The 14,185-nt window shown below is 42.9% G+C and overlaps 1 protein-coding gene across 7 annotated transcripts in view; it reads left to right on the top strand.

Moving 5' to 3' along the window:
- Nucleotides 1–328: 328 nt before the first annotated feature.
- The window catches only part of TSPAN5 (tetraspanin 5), a 169,197-nt gene continuing 155,340 nt past the window's right edge, over nt 329–14,185 (top strand). The window contains exon 1 of one of the 7 annotated variants that reach the window (XM_027599699.2): nt 329–783. In XM_027599699.2, coding sequence (XP_027455500.1) covers nt 703–783 — 81 coding nt within the window. In that variant the 5' untranslated portion in view covers nt 329–702. The remainder of the gene's footprint in view (nt 784–14,185) is intronic. The other 6 variants (XM_035726288.1, XM_027599703.2, XM_027599701.2 and 3 more) reach the window with 6 other exon arrangements.

Raw genomic sequence — 14,185 nt, 5'->3', positions numbered from 1 at the left:
TCTTCCTTTCCGCCTGTCATCCTCCTCACCTACCCTGCTGCAGCGCTCGGGGGTCGGCGGCGCTCCGGGCTGGTCGGAGAAGGGGCGGGAAGAAACGGAGCGGGAGGAGCGGAGAGCGGTGGCAGGAGGAGGCGGTGCAGCTACGTGGTACCGCGGCCGCCCGGGAGCGCCCGAGCCCGTGCGCGCGCGCGCCTCGCCGGGGCTCCGGCGGCGGGCGGCAGGCGGCGGGCGGAGCTGCGGGCGGAGGAGCCTCGCGCCGAGCGGGCGGAGCGAGCGGCGGGCGGAGCGAGGGGTGGGAGGGCGCGCGCGAGCCGGCGGGCGGGCGAGCGAGTAGCGTCTCCACCAGCGTCTGCCGCGGCCGTGTTTGCCCGAAGCTCAGAGACCGACGGACGGACAGATCGCCTGGCGGACAGACGAGGGCTCTCGCCTTGGGCTCGGGGCCAGCTTCGGCGAGGCTCGGGGCTTGCAGCGCGCGGCTTCTGCGCCCGCTCACAGCCACCCCGGCTCCGGCGGCCTCGACGCGCCAGGGGGCTGGAGGTGCGGGAGCCGTTCTCCACCGGTCGGTGCCCGCGCGGCTCAGCCCCGGCCGCCGCGCCGCGGCCCGGAGCTGCTTCCCCGATCCCCTGTTCCCCTCCGGGCTGCTCTGAGCAACGGTGCTCCAAACTCGGGCTGCCGAGGCAAGTGTCTTCATGAACCCAGAGGATGTCCGGGAAGCACTACAAGGGTCCTGAAGTCAGTTGTTGCATCAAATATTTCATATTTGGCTTCAATGTCATATTTTGGGTAAGTTGGAGCGCTTCTGGGATTTCAACTATTGTGGCCAATCGATCCGCGACGATTTCCCCCCACGTTGCTTGCTGCTTTTACTTTTCTCAGCCCCTCGGGCGCTTGCCGGAGCTTGGAGAGGCATTTGCCTTCCGCCTTTCCAGCTTGCGCCTTGGAGAGATAAACATTTAATCCTTTCTAGGAGTGGGAAGAGGTAAAAGAAAAACCGAGCCGGAAAGGGGGCACCCAGGCCTTGGGGTGGCTTTTTAAGGGACGAATAGCAGGGATGCAGATGAAAGAAAGGGCTCGGCAGTTTGAGAAATGAGCAACCACACGAATTAGATTTGCTCCCGGTGGGATATGGATGTTGGGCAGAGCGTGGTGTCATAATAGGGAAGGCTAATCGGGCAGAGCCGACCCTGAGGTCCACCTTCTAACAAGGATCTGATTGGACGAGGGCTTGGCTCCGTGTTGCCGCGGCTGGTCTGTGCCATGCTCAGCGTGTATCTTCTTGCACCATCTCGGGCTTTGTGTAGGATGCAGATGCGGTGGTATATGGTTCTGTAATGTACACGTAAATAACGCTTCCTGCGAGCTCTTCCCCTTCAGCTGGAAGGCGCTCCTTTTGCATAATGGACTGGCCAGTGGGCATGTGGGGTGAAGGGTTTTATTTTCATGTATATATTATTGTCAGGATAATAACAAGTCCCCATCAACATGTTTCAATGTGTTCGTGTCTCACATCCTCCTTTTCTAAGGAGTGACACAGAGTGGGCCGTTTTGGGGAAACCTTGGAGCAATGCAAAGAGAATGTGTGAGACATGTTTTATTAGGGGTACGGAGAGAGCAAATGCTTCAACGCAAGATGCAAACCGCGCTCTGGCTTTGCTGGCCCCACAATGTGCTGGGCACCTATTGTAATTAGGCTGGGATGCCTACTCTTTTGTTTTGTTTGGATTCTTTTCCTTGATCTCACAAACGTGTTCAGCAACCAGACAAAGAGTTCACTAGGGCAAGAGGAAAACATTGGTTCAAAGACTGTGTTATTCCCACTCCCCATCCCATCCCATCTCCTTTCTTAATGGGCATCCTCCCCCCCCCACCCCGTGGAAAGTAAAGATGGTGGCTGTCTGGGGGTGTTCACCAAGTTGCTATTCAGTGTAGGTTCATATATGAGATACACAATCATCCAACTTGGTGGGATCAGTAATAATCCACAGCAGCAGGAACACAGGGTGTGTTTATTATGATTCTCCTTTAATTTTAGCCATTTCCTGCAAACCTATACATCTATGAGAATAGTTATCAACATAGCTTTTCATTTGTTTTTTCCTATACGCATTTTATCAAGCTATTTTAAATTTTTTTCCTATTTTCTGTTCAAGTATCTTGCGTTGGTTTGCATGTTTTGTAAAGGGAAATGGAAAGGTTTGGAGACCACTTTCTGTCTCAGCATGTCATCTGTCCTCAAAACTCATAAAGAGAATGGGGGGGGAGCAGAGAACATGAATCAATACTGTATCTGGTCATTCACAGGCAGGGTTCTTTTTTTTTTTTTTTTTTTTTGGTTTTTTTTTTGCCAGAGACTGTACCTGATTCCTGTGAGTGGTCACTCCCTTCCTGCAATCAAACATTGCTACAATTATAGGAAGAAGAAATTATTTTCTTTCTTTGCTTCTCTTCTTTCACCTTTGCTGGAAATGTTGAAAAGTGATGGGTAGTCACATTTCTGAGTGAGGTGTTTTGATTTTATTGGAACTTGAAACTTTGTGACTTTGAGAGTCAGGGACTACTGCTACTGAACTGGGACTGGACCTTGTCGAGGTGGTGAGTCCAGGCCTCTTGATTCTACTTGAACACTTGCAAAAGTTGCACATTTCAGCTACCAGGCAACAAAAAGCACCCAGGGGCTTTCTGTGCAGCTTCATAGCAGGAGGTGGAAAAGAAATAAAGGGATTTGGGTCTATTTCCCTGACAGTTTGGTGTAATTTTGTACAGTGTACAGAGGAAAATTTAGCATATTCTGTGGATTAGGTTGTGGCAAAACCATTAGAATTGTGGAGAGCGTTAAAGAATTGTGGAATGCTTGCAGAGAGAGTTCTGGAATAGAGCTCCATCTTGTCTGATTTTGAAGGTCTTCATCTCTTGGGGGAAGTTTTATGGGAAGCCTGAAAGGAGACCTAGGCTGTGGAACTAAACAAGCTGCCCTAGGCAGAATTGTTAAGTAGAAGCCTTCGTTCCAAGGCCCTTCTCTTACTCTGCTTTCTACACGCCTTCTCCCTCTTTTCTATGCCTAATGCTTTCCACCCTGATGCCCCCCATACCTTTCCTGTCCTGCTGTATGCTTCAAAATTACCCCATATTTAAATCTCCCAGTTTATCAGTACCATGGTTTTTAGTCATGATCAGCAGGAAGGTAACCATAACATTCTACTAAAGTAATTCAGACTAAGGTGTTAGTGACTGAAGAGCTGGGGTCAGTAACTTGGCAGCCTGCTTCTATAAAGTTGCACGTCTCTGCCCAGTACAGAGTCACCATCCTGCAAGTTCTTGCCAGAAACATCAGACTCAATGCTGCTCTTACACAGGTATGAAGAAGAGATTGATAACAGAGAGTGTGGTTTCCTAATCTTTCATTGTCACACTGTGAGATGCTAGAAGAAATTTGAAATACACTGAGGACACTTGGAGGTACAGTTCTAGCAAAATAAAATTGGACATATGGTAGCACCAGCACTGCGAGTTTGGTTCTCTAGCTAATGAGTAGTTTGACTCGTTGTAGTCAGTTAACTGCCTTGGGCCTCAGTTTCTCAGCTTTTAAAATGAAGGAGTTGGGTGAGTTGTAAGGTTCTTTCTAGTTCTGACAGAGGAAATGTCTGTTGAGTTCCAATAGGCTAGGGAAGAAAAATACAAGTGATAGGCACTATGTATAATGAAAATAGCATATATTGGGACACTTGTTAAATTACAGACTTTCTTTACTGAGACTTGTCTGAAGATCAGTTTTCTTCATTTTTTTCCCTCAAAGATCCTTTCATAAAACACACACACACCTTTCCCTAATTTCTTCTTGACTTGTTCACTTATTGGTATAGTATGCATTCTTCCCTGTCCCCACTGTGAATCTCAAATGTGGTCCTGTGAGTCATTAAATATAGTTTTATTATTAGAGTTACTCTTTCGTCTGTAAAATATGAATCCTTTTATATAACACTTGTAATGATATTCTGAGTAACAAAGTCAACATCTTGTACAGATTCCTTTCTCATTAGTTATCACAGGGTGGTGGTGGGGAAAATCTCATTTTCCCTATTTAATATTGGAAGAACTCAAGCCAGAAGGGAATTGATTTTATTGAGGCTGTCACCATATTGGGACATTTCTTGGAAAACCCTTAGGCTGCTTTGAGATGGGTGAGGGAGGAGAAAGGGAGTTTTGTTTTAAAGTCGCTTCTTTTGGGTCCTGAACCCCCACATCTTATCACCCACCATTAATAGATGTTTTGCTCTGGACTCTTTTGGACTTTGGTTCTAATTCTTAACTGTTTGTAGGCCAGTAAAGTAATCTGATTCTGGTGTTGATCTGTTACTATATAACAATCAACCCTAACACTTAGTGGTTTAAAACAAAACTTTCTTATTATATCTCACAGTTGTGAGATTTGACCAGGCTTATCTGGGCAATTGCACTTGGGGTCTCTTGGACAGTTGCAGTGAGATGTGGCTGGAGCTGGAGTTGTCTGGGGTAGGATGCCCAAGATGGCGTACTCACATGACTGGCAGTTGATGCTTGCTTAAGAGCTCAGCCAGGGTTGTTGGTTGGAGCCACCTACATGTGGCTTCTTCCTGTCTCTGAGACTGGTAGAAGGTAACAACCAGTTAAGGCTATACCGAGAACTGGCCCAGTGTCACTTCCATGTGTTTTACTTATTAAAGCACACATCGAGCCTACTCAGTTTTGAGGGGGGTGAAAAAAGAAATTCCACCTTTTTTTTTCCCTTTTTTCCTTTTTTAATTGTTATGTTAATCACCATATATTACATCATTAGTTTTTGATGTAGTGTTCCATGATTCATTGTTTGTGCATAACACCCAGTGCTCCAGGCAGAACGTGCCCCCTAGGAAATTCCACCTTTTGATGGACAAATGTCAAGGTCATATGGGTTGTGGCCATCTTTGAAATATACATTCTGCTGCACTGAGCCGTAATTTCTTGTTTATAAGGAAGGATAACATTATCTAATGGAATTGTAGTTTCAGTGGTTCAGTGAGATAACATATTACTCAGTACAGTGTCTCAATAATTAACAAATGGTGAGTATTGTTATTGCCTCTAGACTACTCCCATCCTGTATTATAGAACTTCTAGAATACTTTAGCCGGGTAATGATAATACCCTTAAGATCTGCCAAGGAGATGAGGCAAGTGGATGCAGTAAATTTAATTGTCCCTTATTAGAAAAAAAGCCCCATGGATCATAGGAAACCTTGAATGACTTGGGAAAACCAAGAATGATTTGGGTAAACCCAACTTGTTTTTCTCTTCTCCTCCTAGTACAACGATTAGAACAGCCTTGGATACTTGAGGCCAAATTTCTCTTTGATGTGCTTTCAAATATTACATTGTGTCTTTAAGGGGAGGTTTATCTTGCAGAATGGCAGAATGTTGTATCTAATTTGTTTCCACAGGGCTCAAATTCAGAGAGGAGAGAGATTTAAGGAAACTTGGGGGGGGGGGGACGACATCAAGTAGGAAGCCTTATCTTATGATTCACTATAAATTGTAAGATGAGTTCTGGAATGACGATACATCAGCAGTTTATAAGTCATAATTTTTGTTTTAATTTGCTAGACATCTGTTAGCTTCGATGGCAACCATATGGGAGTCTAAATTGCCTTTTGAATTACAGGGAGATGGTAGGAAGAAAGCTAAATATGGTTATGAAAGTGTCATATGGGAAAAGTGTAAGAAGGGTGTAGAGACCTCAGTGGGGAAAATAATTGAATACTGAACTTGCTTGGTCTGGCTGCTCACGCTTGGGTCAGTGAGAAGACACTGAAGTATTCACATTTGATGATATGCCAGAAGACTGAAATGAAGCCAAGGGGGAAAGTTGGAAAACCAAATGATGTTCCACCCACCATCAAATTGCCAAGGTGAGCTCATGTAGATGGATCACTCTGTCTTAATATGTCCACAATAATAGTTAGTCCCTGGCAAAAGGTGAAAGCAACCTGTATTTTAACAAAGCTTTATAATTACGATCTTCTTTCTTCTAAGCATCTCAGAGCGTCTTACAAGCATATTATGACATCTTCGTGACAGATGAAAAAATTGGAGCACAGAGATGTGGGGTTACTTTTGAGCTGTTGAAGAACATGTCAGGGTTCACTTTTGGAATATTAAGTCTCCTCTAGTAAGGATGGCCCTAGCTTCTCCTTTGAAACTTATTTTGGAAGATGCTTTTAATTTTAAAGTAAAACATCAAGTAAGTCACTTACATCTGTTCATAATTGAAAAGTGATAAAGTTTTTGCATATGCCTCAATTAACACCACCCACTAGCACAAAGAGTTAGGATGAAAATGTTAAAGAATATGATCATATAATAAACTTTGTGTGGTCTATTGAAAAATTATAAATGAAAATTGGATTATTAAAGACAATTAAAGACAATGGAGTATTGAAGACACACACTTCTTTCCATATGTAACACTGATGACTGTCTTACATTTCTAATTTCTGAATCATTATACTTCACTCGATTATAAGAGCCTCAACTGTAGGGACTCTCTCTCCAACATTTTCATAAGCCCAGGGTCTAGCACACTGTCTGAAACATAGTAGGTGTTTAATAGATATTTGTTGAATGAATGAATTACGAAATCATTGGAAAGTACCTAGGCATCATCTCCTCTGACTTCCTATTCAGTGAAACATTTTCTCTGTGACATCCTGCCAACCCATTTAAGCATGGCTCTGTTTTTGGACCACGTTTCATTTGTCCTCCCAGTAGATGTAATCTGTTTCCCAGTAACTTCCATCCTCCTAATTCACTGTTGTTGATTTTTAATTTTTATTTTGAAACAATCTCAAATACAGAAAAATTGCATGTGGTATAATTTGTTTTTATCCTGAATCACTTGAGAAAAAGTTGCCAGGATGATGGCTATCACGCTAACACCTCAGTGTATATTTTCTGGAAACTAGGATATTCTCCTAGATAGCTACCGTACAGCCATCAAAGCCAGGAAATTACCACAGATACGTTACCATTGTCTAATCCTTAGACCTATTTCAAGTTTCCCAGTTGTTCCAATCATGTCTTATAAAGCAAAGAATCCAGTAGAGAACACACATTATATTTAGTTATCTCTTTCAGTCTTTCTCTGCCAGGATCCTGATACATTTGAAGATTATAAACCAATCATTTTGTATAATGTTCCTCAATTTGGGTTTATCTTTCATTTTCTCATTCATAGATTCAGGCTGTGCATCTTTGGGAGGCAAATCATAAAAATGGTGCTATGTTTGTCTCATTGCATCCCATCAGATGGCACTGATTTCTGTTTGTCCCATTATTAATGATGGTCACTTGTTTAAAGTGTTGTTTGCCAAGCTGCTCCGCCGTAAAGTTACTCTTTATCCTTTTGCAATTTATACATATTGTGTGACAGCTTACTTTGAAACAATGTAAATAGCCGTCTTCATCAAATTTTCAATCTAATTATCAGTAAGAACTTACTGTTTCCTTTTTTTTTTTTCTTTTCCTCTCAGTGTGTTTTAGTTAAACTGTTGCTCTTCTTACTTGGATGTTGTAGTTGGTCCCAGGTCTGGCAGTCAGTGATGGTCTTTTCATGCTGCCTCCTGTGCCCATTAACTCCCACCATTCTTTGAGTACTTCTTTGCTTTCTGGTGGAACAAGATGTTCCAGTTCATCTTGTAATTTACTGGTGTGATATATTTTATCAGCCAATTCTCCAAGGAGCCCTGGTTCCTTTGAGTGGCAAATGGTATTTAGAAGCCAAGATCTGATTGCTAAGTGTGCCCATGGCTATCAGGGTATCACAACCCCTGGGAACTCTCAGTGGACAGAAATATGGAATATGTGTCTGTGTGTATATATATATGTGCATATACATACATTACATATGCATTTCTATATTTATTTATATTTTGAGACCATGAGTTCAGTGATGCCTCAAATCCATCTTTGATACCACAGGGTTTATTCTAGGTTTTTTTCTTTTCTATATTTATAAATACCTTCTTTGACAGTGAGATTCCTGGCTCCCATTATTCATAACAATTTACTTATTTGATAAGTTCTCCGCATATGTAGCCAGTCTTCCACAGCTAGCTGCTCCTGTCCTTCACATAGGTTGCTCTCCTTACCTGCTGATGTTGCAAAAGGAATGCCATAACCCCGCACCCTAATACAAACACCCTTCTCACTCTGATCAGGCTCTGATACCCTGCTCTGGGCTTCCACATCCCCTCCCATACCTGTCCTTGCACAAAGGCCTACCTTGCTTGGTCCCTACTAATGGCTTTAGGATAGAATTTTTCAGGAAGGAGAAGGAGAAGGCCCTAGGTAACAAAACAAGACTTATCTCCTTTCTCTGTAGCCCTTCATTATTTAAAAGAGGGTATTATGTCATTCCTAAATCTTCTGTTTTTCATCTTTAAAAGCTCTTAGTTCCTTCATGTATTCTTCATGTATGATTTCCAGGTTGTTCTTTGCCCTGGTTGTGGTACTCTGCCTGTGGTCCCATTTGGACACACTTCCATTAATGTAGCAACCAGAATGGAACACATTCTTCACACACCCTTCCACCCATCCAGAGAGCAGTGGGCTGTTGCCCTGGAACTCCCTCTTAAGTCTCTAGACTATGCTGAACCTAGAGGTAGAAGACTCTGCTACCGCCTGGATTTGTCTTTGAGTAGGTTACTCTCACAGATTATTTCTTCAGTGGCTTATCTAAAGTATGGGGAAATAATTCCAACATCTCACAGAGTTGTTATCCAGTATTAAATGAGAGCATGCATGTGCTTCGTAAAAGGTAAATCTCTCAATACAAATAGGAGTTATTAACCTAAGCTAAACTGCACAGGCTTCTCCAGGTAGCCAGAGAACGTTGCTGGCTCAAAGTGAATTTCTAGTGAAATGAAACCTTCACTTCTTTTTAGGTGAACTTCTGTTAAACCCATCTCCCTAGGCTAAGTGCAAATCAGAAGCCCTAACCCTCCAGTTAATTATTTGAATTTTGATTTAGTACTATTTATTTATCCCATGTACATGTCTTATTCTCGCCCAGTGGTTTTTAAACTGGGCTACCAGTAGCCCCAGGCTTCCTTGAGGTTGCCTGGGGCCTGACTGGGAGGATCTGTGACCTCTCATCCCTCCTGAGGACTCAGCCATTAGGTTTAGTATTTTGGGATATCATGAAGGATTTGGCTTGAAAAAAGGGGTCCGCTGCTCAAACAGACTATTGAAAACCACTGTTCTAGCCTTCAGGTGTTTTTGAATCTTGATGGTCAAGGCATATTTTAACAAAATTATTCCTGTTATGAGTCCTTCTCCTATGCATGAATCTCTTCATGCCCAGGAAGTCCCTCTCACTAACTAGAGTGACTTCTGTAAGATTCATTGATATTTCACCCCTTTATAGATGTAACAGCATAATTCGTAAGTTGCTAGGAAATTTTAGTCTTCCCACCAGGGTATCTGAATCAGGAGGTCCTGGATGGGGCCCAGGTATAGTGTGTGTGTGTGTGTGTGTGTTTTGTTGTTGTTTTGTTTTTTGCTTTTGTTTTTGTTTTGTGTTTTTAAATCCCTGCAGGTGATTCTGATGCTCAGCTGACTTTGAGAAGCTCTGGTTTGTTGTTCTTGGCAAGATGTGGCATCTCTACCCATTGTTGTCTGGAGGGGACACTTGGGGGAGCTAGGAGTGGGTAATGTAGAGCTATGACCAAAGAGTGACTGATTTCACCAGTACATGAAGCTAGTGTTTGTTGCTGATGGGAAAAATATAACATGGCCTATTTTATCCTTCATGGAATTTTTTATTAATCCAAAAATGCCAGTTTATTTTTAAATCTGAAAGTCCTAAAAGCAAAATGAGAAAATCTCTGCCTAACAGAACCTCTTGTGCTACAATTAGTATGCTAAAAATCGGCATTGTATAGGGAGAGAAGCTAGTTATTTACTTGACAGGAGCAATGAAGGAATAGACATTCTGTTCTTTTGCCCTTGCTGTCCTGCCCACTTCAGGGCAGGGGATTGGGTCTAACCACAGATGCCAGATAGTGACCTGTCCTCCCCTTCAGAAATCAGCCTCCCTGGCCAGCCTCCCTTTCCTGGGGCTCTTCCTTCCAGCCTCCCTTTCCTGGAGCTCTTCCTTCCAGCCTCCCTTTCCTGGGGCTTTCTCCTGTGTCCCCAGCCCTGAGTGCCCTCATTAGGGGGTAGGGGAAAGGGGAGTTGCTTTCTGTATCTCTGTGGCAGGTGCGTTGACTTGAGTGCTGTCACACTGCGGCGGGGAGATTTCTTCTCCCATACCCAAATGTGCAGCACTATCCCAAAAAGCTGACAGTACAGCAACACAGGATACCCAAACCTGGTATTTGTCAGTTTACTCTAGAAAGAAAAGGTTGAATGTAGAATATGCAAAGTGTGCATAATGAATTGTCCATTATTTTCTTGACTTCTTCTTCCCTACCCTCTTTAAAAAATTACGTATTTGATTATGACTGGGCTCCTAAAGTGGAAGGCTTTTGAAAGAACTAAAGTTTGGAAATAAATTCTAAATTATTTCTCTGAAATGTTTTACTGGGGCATAGTTTATCACACCACTCCTAAAAAGTAAAATAAAATAAAATAAATAAAGGACCCAGATTCGCATGCAAACTCGGATTAACAAGGTATAATTTTTTTTAAGTCTCATGCTTTTTTTTTTAAAGATTTTATTTATTTATTTGACAGAGATAGAGAGAGAGCACAAGTAGGCAGAGTGGCAGGCAGAGGGAGAGGGAGAAGCAGGCTCTCCGCCGAGCAGGGAGCCGGACGTGGGGCTCGATCCCAGGACCTCAGGACCACGACCCGAGCCGAAGGCAGCCACCCAACCGACTGAGCCACCCAGGCGCCCCGGTATAATTTTTTTTTTAAGATTTATTTATTTTAGAGAGAGAGACAGCACAAGTAGGAGGGGCAAAGGGAGATAGGGAGAGAGAGAGAGAATCTCAAGCAGACTCCGTGCTTAGCGTGGAGCCCACTGTGGGGCTCCATCCCAGGACCCTGAGATCACGACCTGAGCCAAAACCAAGAATCGGACACATAACCAACTGTACCACCCATGTGCCCTGCAAGGTATAATTTTTAAGTAATGTATTCAGCAACCTCAATAACAAAGTAGTATTTGGAAGTGGATGGCAAAACACTTTGGCTCCCCTCACTGAAAAGGCAAAGTGATGTTCTATACCTTTTCCAGCTACTATTTACTATTTAGATAACTATTATAAGAGATAGGGCTCTTTTTCCCTGTTGAAAATATTTTTTTCCTTGTTGAAAATATTTTTCTAAGTTATACTTGGCACTAAGTGTTGAATTTCTAAAAATCTGGAGGGAACAGCTGGTGCTCTAATAAATATTCAGGCCAGCTATTTTAATGCTTTGTACTTCATTAAGTAGTCCTAATAAAAGGGGAATACTTGACTTAAGCATTTCTCAAAGTATAATGTTTTGCTTCCAACAAAAATTTCCCCCAGCTGTTAATATTTCCCCCCAAGCAGCCTTAAAACGTAATTCTGCCAAGTAAGTAGTTCTAATCACTGTTGAAGCATTTAATGCCACAAGTTTTGTTCTCTTGTTTTGAGGTATAGTCAGTCCTGTGAAAATGGCCCAGCCCTCTGATGAAGACTCCATCAGTTAATTTAGAAATTTAGAATTTAGAAAAAGTCTTTACATGTGTCCGTATTAGAAAGTGAGGATGAAGGTGCATCCTGACGTAGGCATTGTAGTGCTCTGGTGTGAAGTGGCAGAAGAGTCTGGTGTTAAGGAGCTTGGACTTCCAAGTGTGTCTGATTTTTATCCAACTCTCTTCCCAGGCTTGTGACCTTAGGTTATTTTAGTGACCTTGCAGTTCAGTGTCATCCTCATCTGCAAAATGGCATTCTTAGTTGTAGTATTAATTAATGCTATTAATAGTAGTATAACATCTCTCTTGGAGTCATTAGGATTAGAGGAGTTAAGATGTATGAACTGCTTGGAATACTCCATAGGTATTAGCAATTATTCCTCTATTTTCCTCAACACCCATCATTTTTTTTTTTTTTTTCTTAACTTCTTTCAGAACCAAGTAATCTTACACGGTAATATATATTTTTTGTTCTCTGTGATGTTCTGCCTACATAAATGCATTCTCAAAATAACTAAAGGAAGAAAGATCTAACAATATTCACAGTGTTCTTTTCATTGTAATGAATGGCATGTAATTCTTATCATGGATACCAGACCATGAATTTGCATCTATTGTTTGTTGTTAATTTTCTCCTTTTTTTTTTTTTTAACCCATTTAGATTCCCTTTTCATTTTCTTGGCAAAACCGTACGGTCTCATCTTAGTGTTTTGTGCTGGGAAGTTGAGTTTCTGATGTTGAGCTCTGGTGTTGGGCCTAACACCTGGCAGAAATCAAAACATTTTATTAACATCTGTTGAATCTGGATATTGTGGAAATGTCTAGATGGCTGTAACTATATATTTTTTGCATTTATGGTATCAGAAGTCTGGCATATTTTGGTCATTGTTTTACTCTGTATCTCAGACAAATTCTGTAGATTGTGGAGGTGTCCTTAGAATTGATGCAGAAGTGGAATTTTGGCCTGAACTATCTGGTCATTGATTAACTAAGTAGGCCACCCATCCTGGTGAACGGGTGACCCTGTCGCTTCTTCTCTGGGGCAGTAGTGATGGGAGGCACCGGGAGCTGTGTTCTTTGCCTCCAGTGGTGTCGCTGGACACAGAAGACCCAGGCTGTCCTAATTTCTAAGCATAATCTTCTCTCTAATTGGGCTCAACTCTGGGAGAAAAGGCCAGGGCATGCTAATTTAGTAGGTGCAAGGAGCCTTGTCACTCATTCTTATGCAGAAGGTGTGCAGAAATCCCCCAGCCCTTGAGGGGGGGAAGAGGATTGAAAGGGATGAAAGGGAGGGTGAGTAGAATTTTTACTGTAGTTTTCACTGGTAGAAAAGAATGATCTGTTCAGCATGACAGGATGTCATAGGAGCACATTTAAGGTAATTTTAGTCTACCTACAGCACGCTCAACACTATTGATTTGGATTCTCTCATTGACCTCACAATCTATGGATGATTTGTGACTTCCCATTGGCAATCACTGAAGTTACCCTTTGTCCTTCTGACCTGGGCTAGCCAGTTTCTGTGAGGCCTGGAGGATGGCCACCTGGTAATCTAAACAGCGAACCCCAAAGTTCAGTCATTTGCAAGCTGCCTGCGTGGTTTTGGACAAACTCTTGTGTCACCTTAGAGTTTCTCAAATTTTAATGTGCGTACAAGTCACATGGGGAATCTTGTTTAAAATGCAGATACTGGGGGGCGCCTGGGTGGCTCAGTTGGTTAAGCGACTGCCTTTGGCTCAGGTCATGATCCTGGAGTCCTGGGATCGAGTCCCGCATTGGGCTCCCTGCTCAGCGGGGAGTCTGCTTCTCCCTCTGACCCTCTTCCCTCTTGTGCTCTCTCTCTCTCTCATTCTCTCTCTCTCAAATAAAATAAAAATAAACAAAATCTTTAAAAAAAATGCAGATACTGGGGGCATCTGGGTGGCTCGGTCGGTTAAGCCTCTGACTCTTGGTGTGGCTCCGGTCATGATCTCAGGGTCCTGAGATGGAGCCCCTGCATCCTGCATCTGGCTCGGGGCTCAGCCCTGAGTATGCTTGTCCCTCTCCCTCCACCTCTGCCTCTCCCCGTGCTCGCTGGCACAGGCTGGCACAGGCGTGCTTTCTCTCTCTCTCATGAGTGAATTAATGAATGAACGAATGCATGCAGATTCTGATTCAGGAGGCGTGAGAGAGGCCAAAATATGGTACTTGAACAAGCTCACAGGTGAGGCCGCTGTGGCTGGTCCACTGATCTCATTTTGAGCTGCAAGGATCTAGACCATTGTAAACCGATTCTTTTATCTTAAATTGATTCCATTTTTAAACCTTAAATACATTTATTAAAAAAATACTTGAAAAATATCACTATTCAAATACATACAATGACAATAATATGGCTTATTAACTTCTGGGTAGCGATTGGTGCCTGCTGGCAGGCCTGAGTCAGAAGCTTAGGTTTCCTTTGTTACTGGGGAGGTTAACAAGTGTGCAAAGTGCTCGACATCCTGGCATCAAATGGAGACTTTGTCCT

The sequence above is a fragment of the Zalophus californianus genome, chromosome 2 (assembly GCF_009762305.2).
Source record: "Zalophus californianus isolate mZalCal1 chromosome 2, mZalCal1.pri.v2, whole genome shotgun sequence".
In the NCBI taxonomy this organism is placed as follows: domain Eukaryota; kingdom Metazoa; phylum Chordata; class Mammalia; order Carnivora; family Otariidae; genus Zalophus; species Zalophus californianus.
The sequence above is the reverse complement of the archived record's forward strand: the minus strand, read 5'-3'. Positions and strand labels throughout refer to the sequence as shown.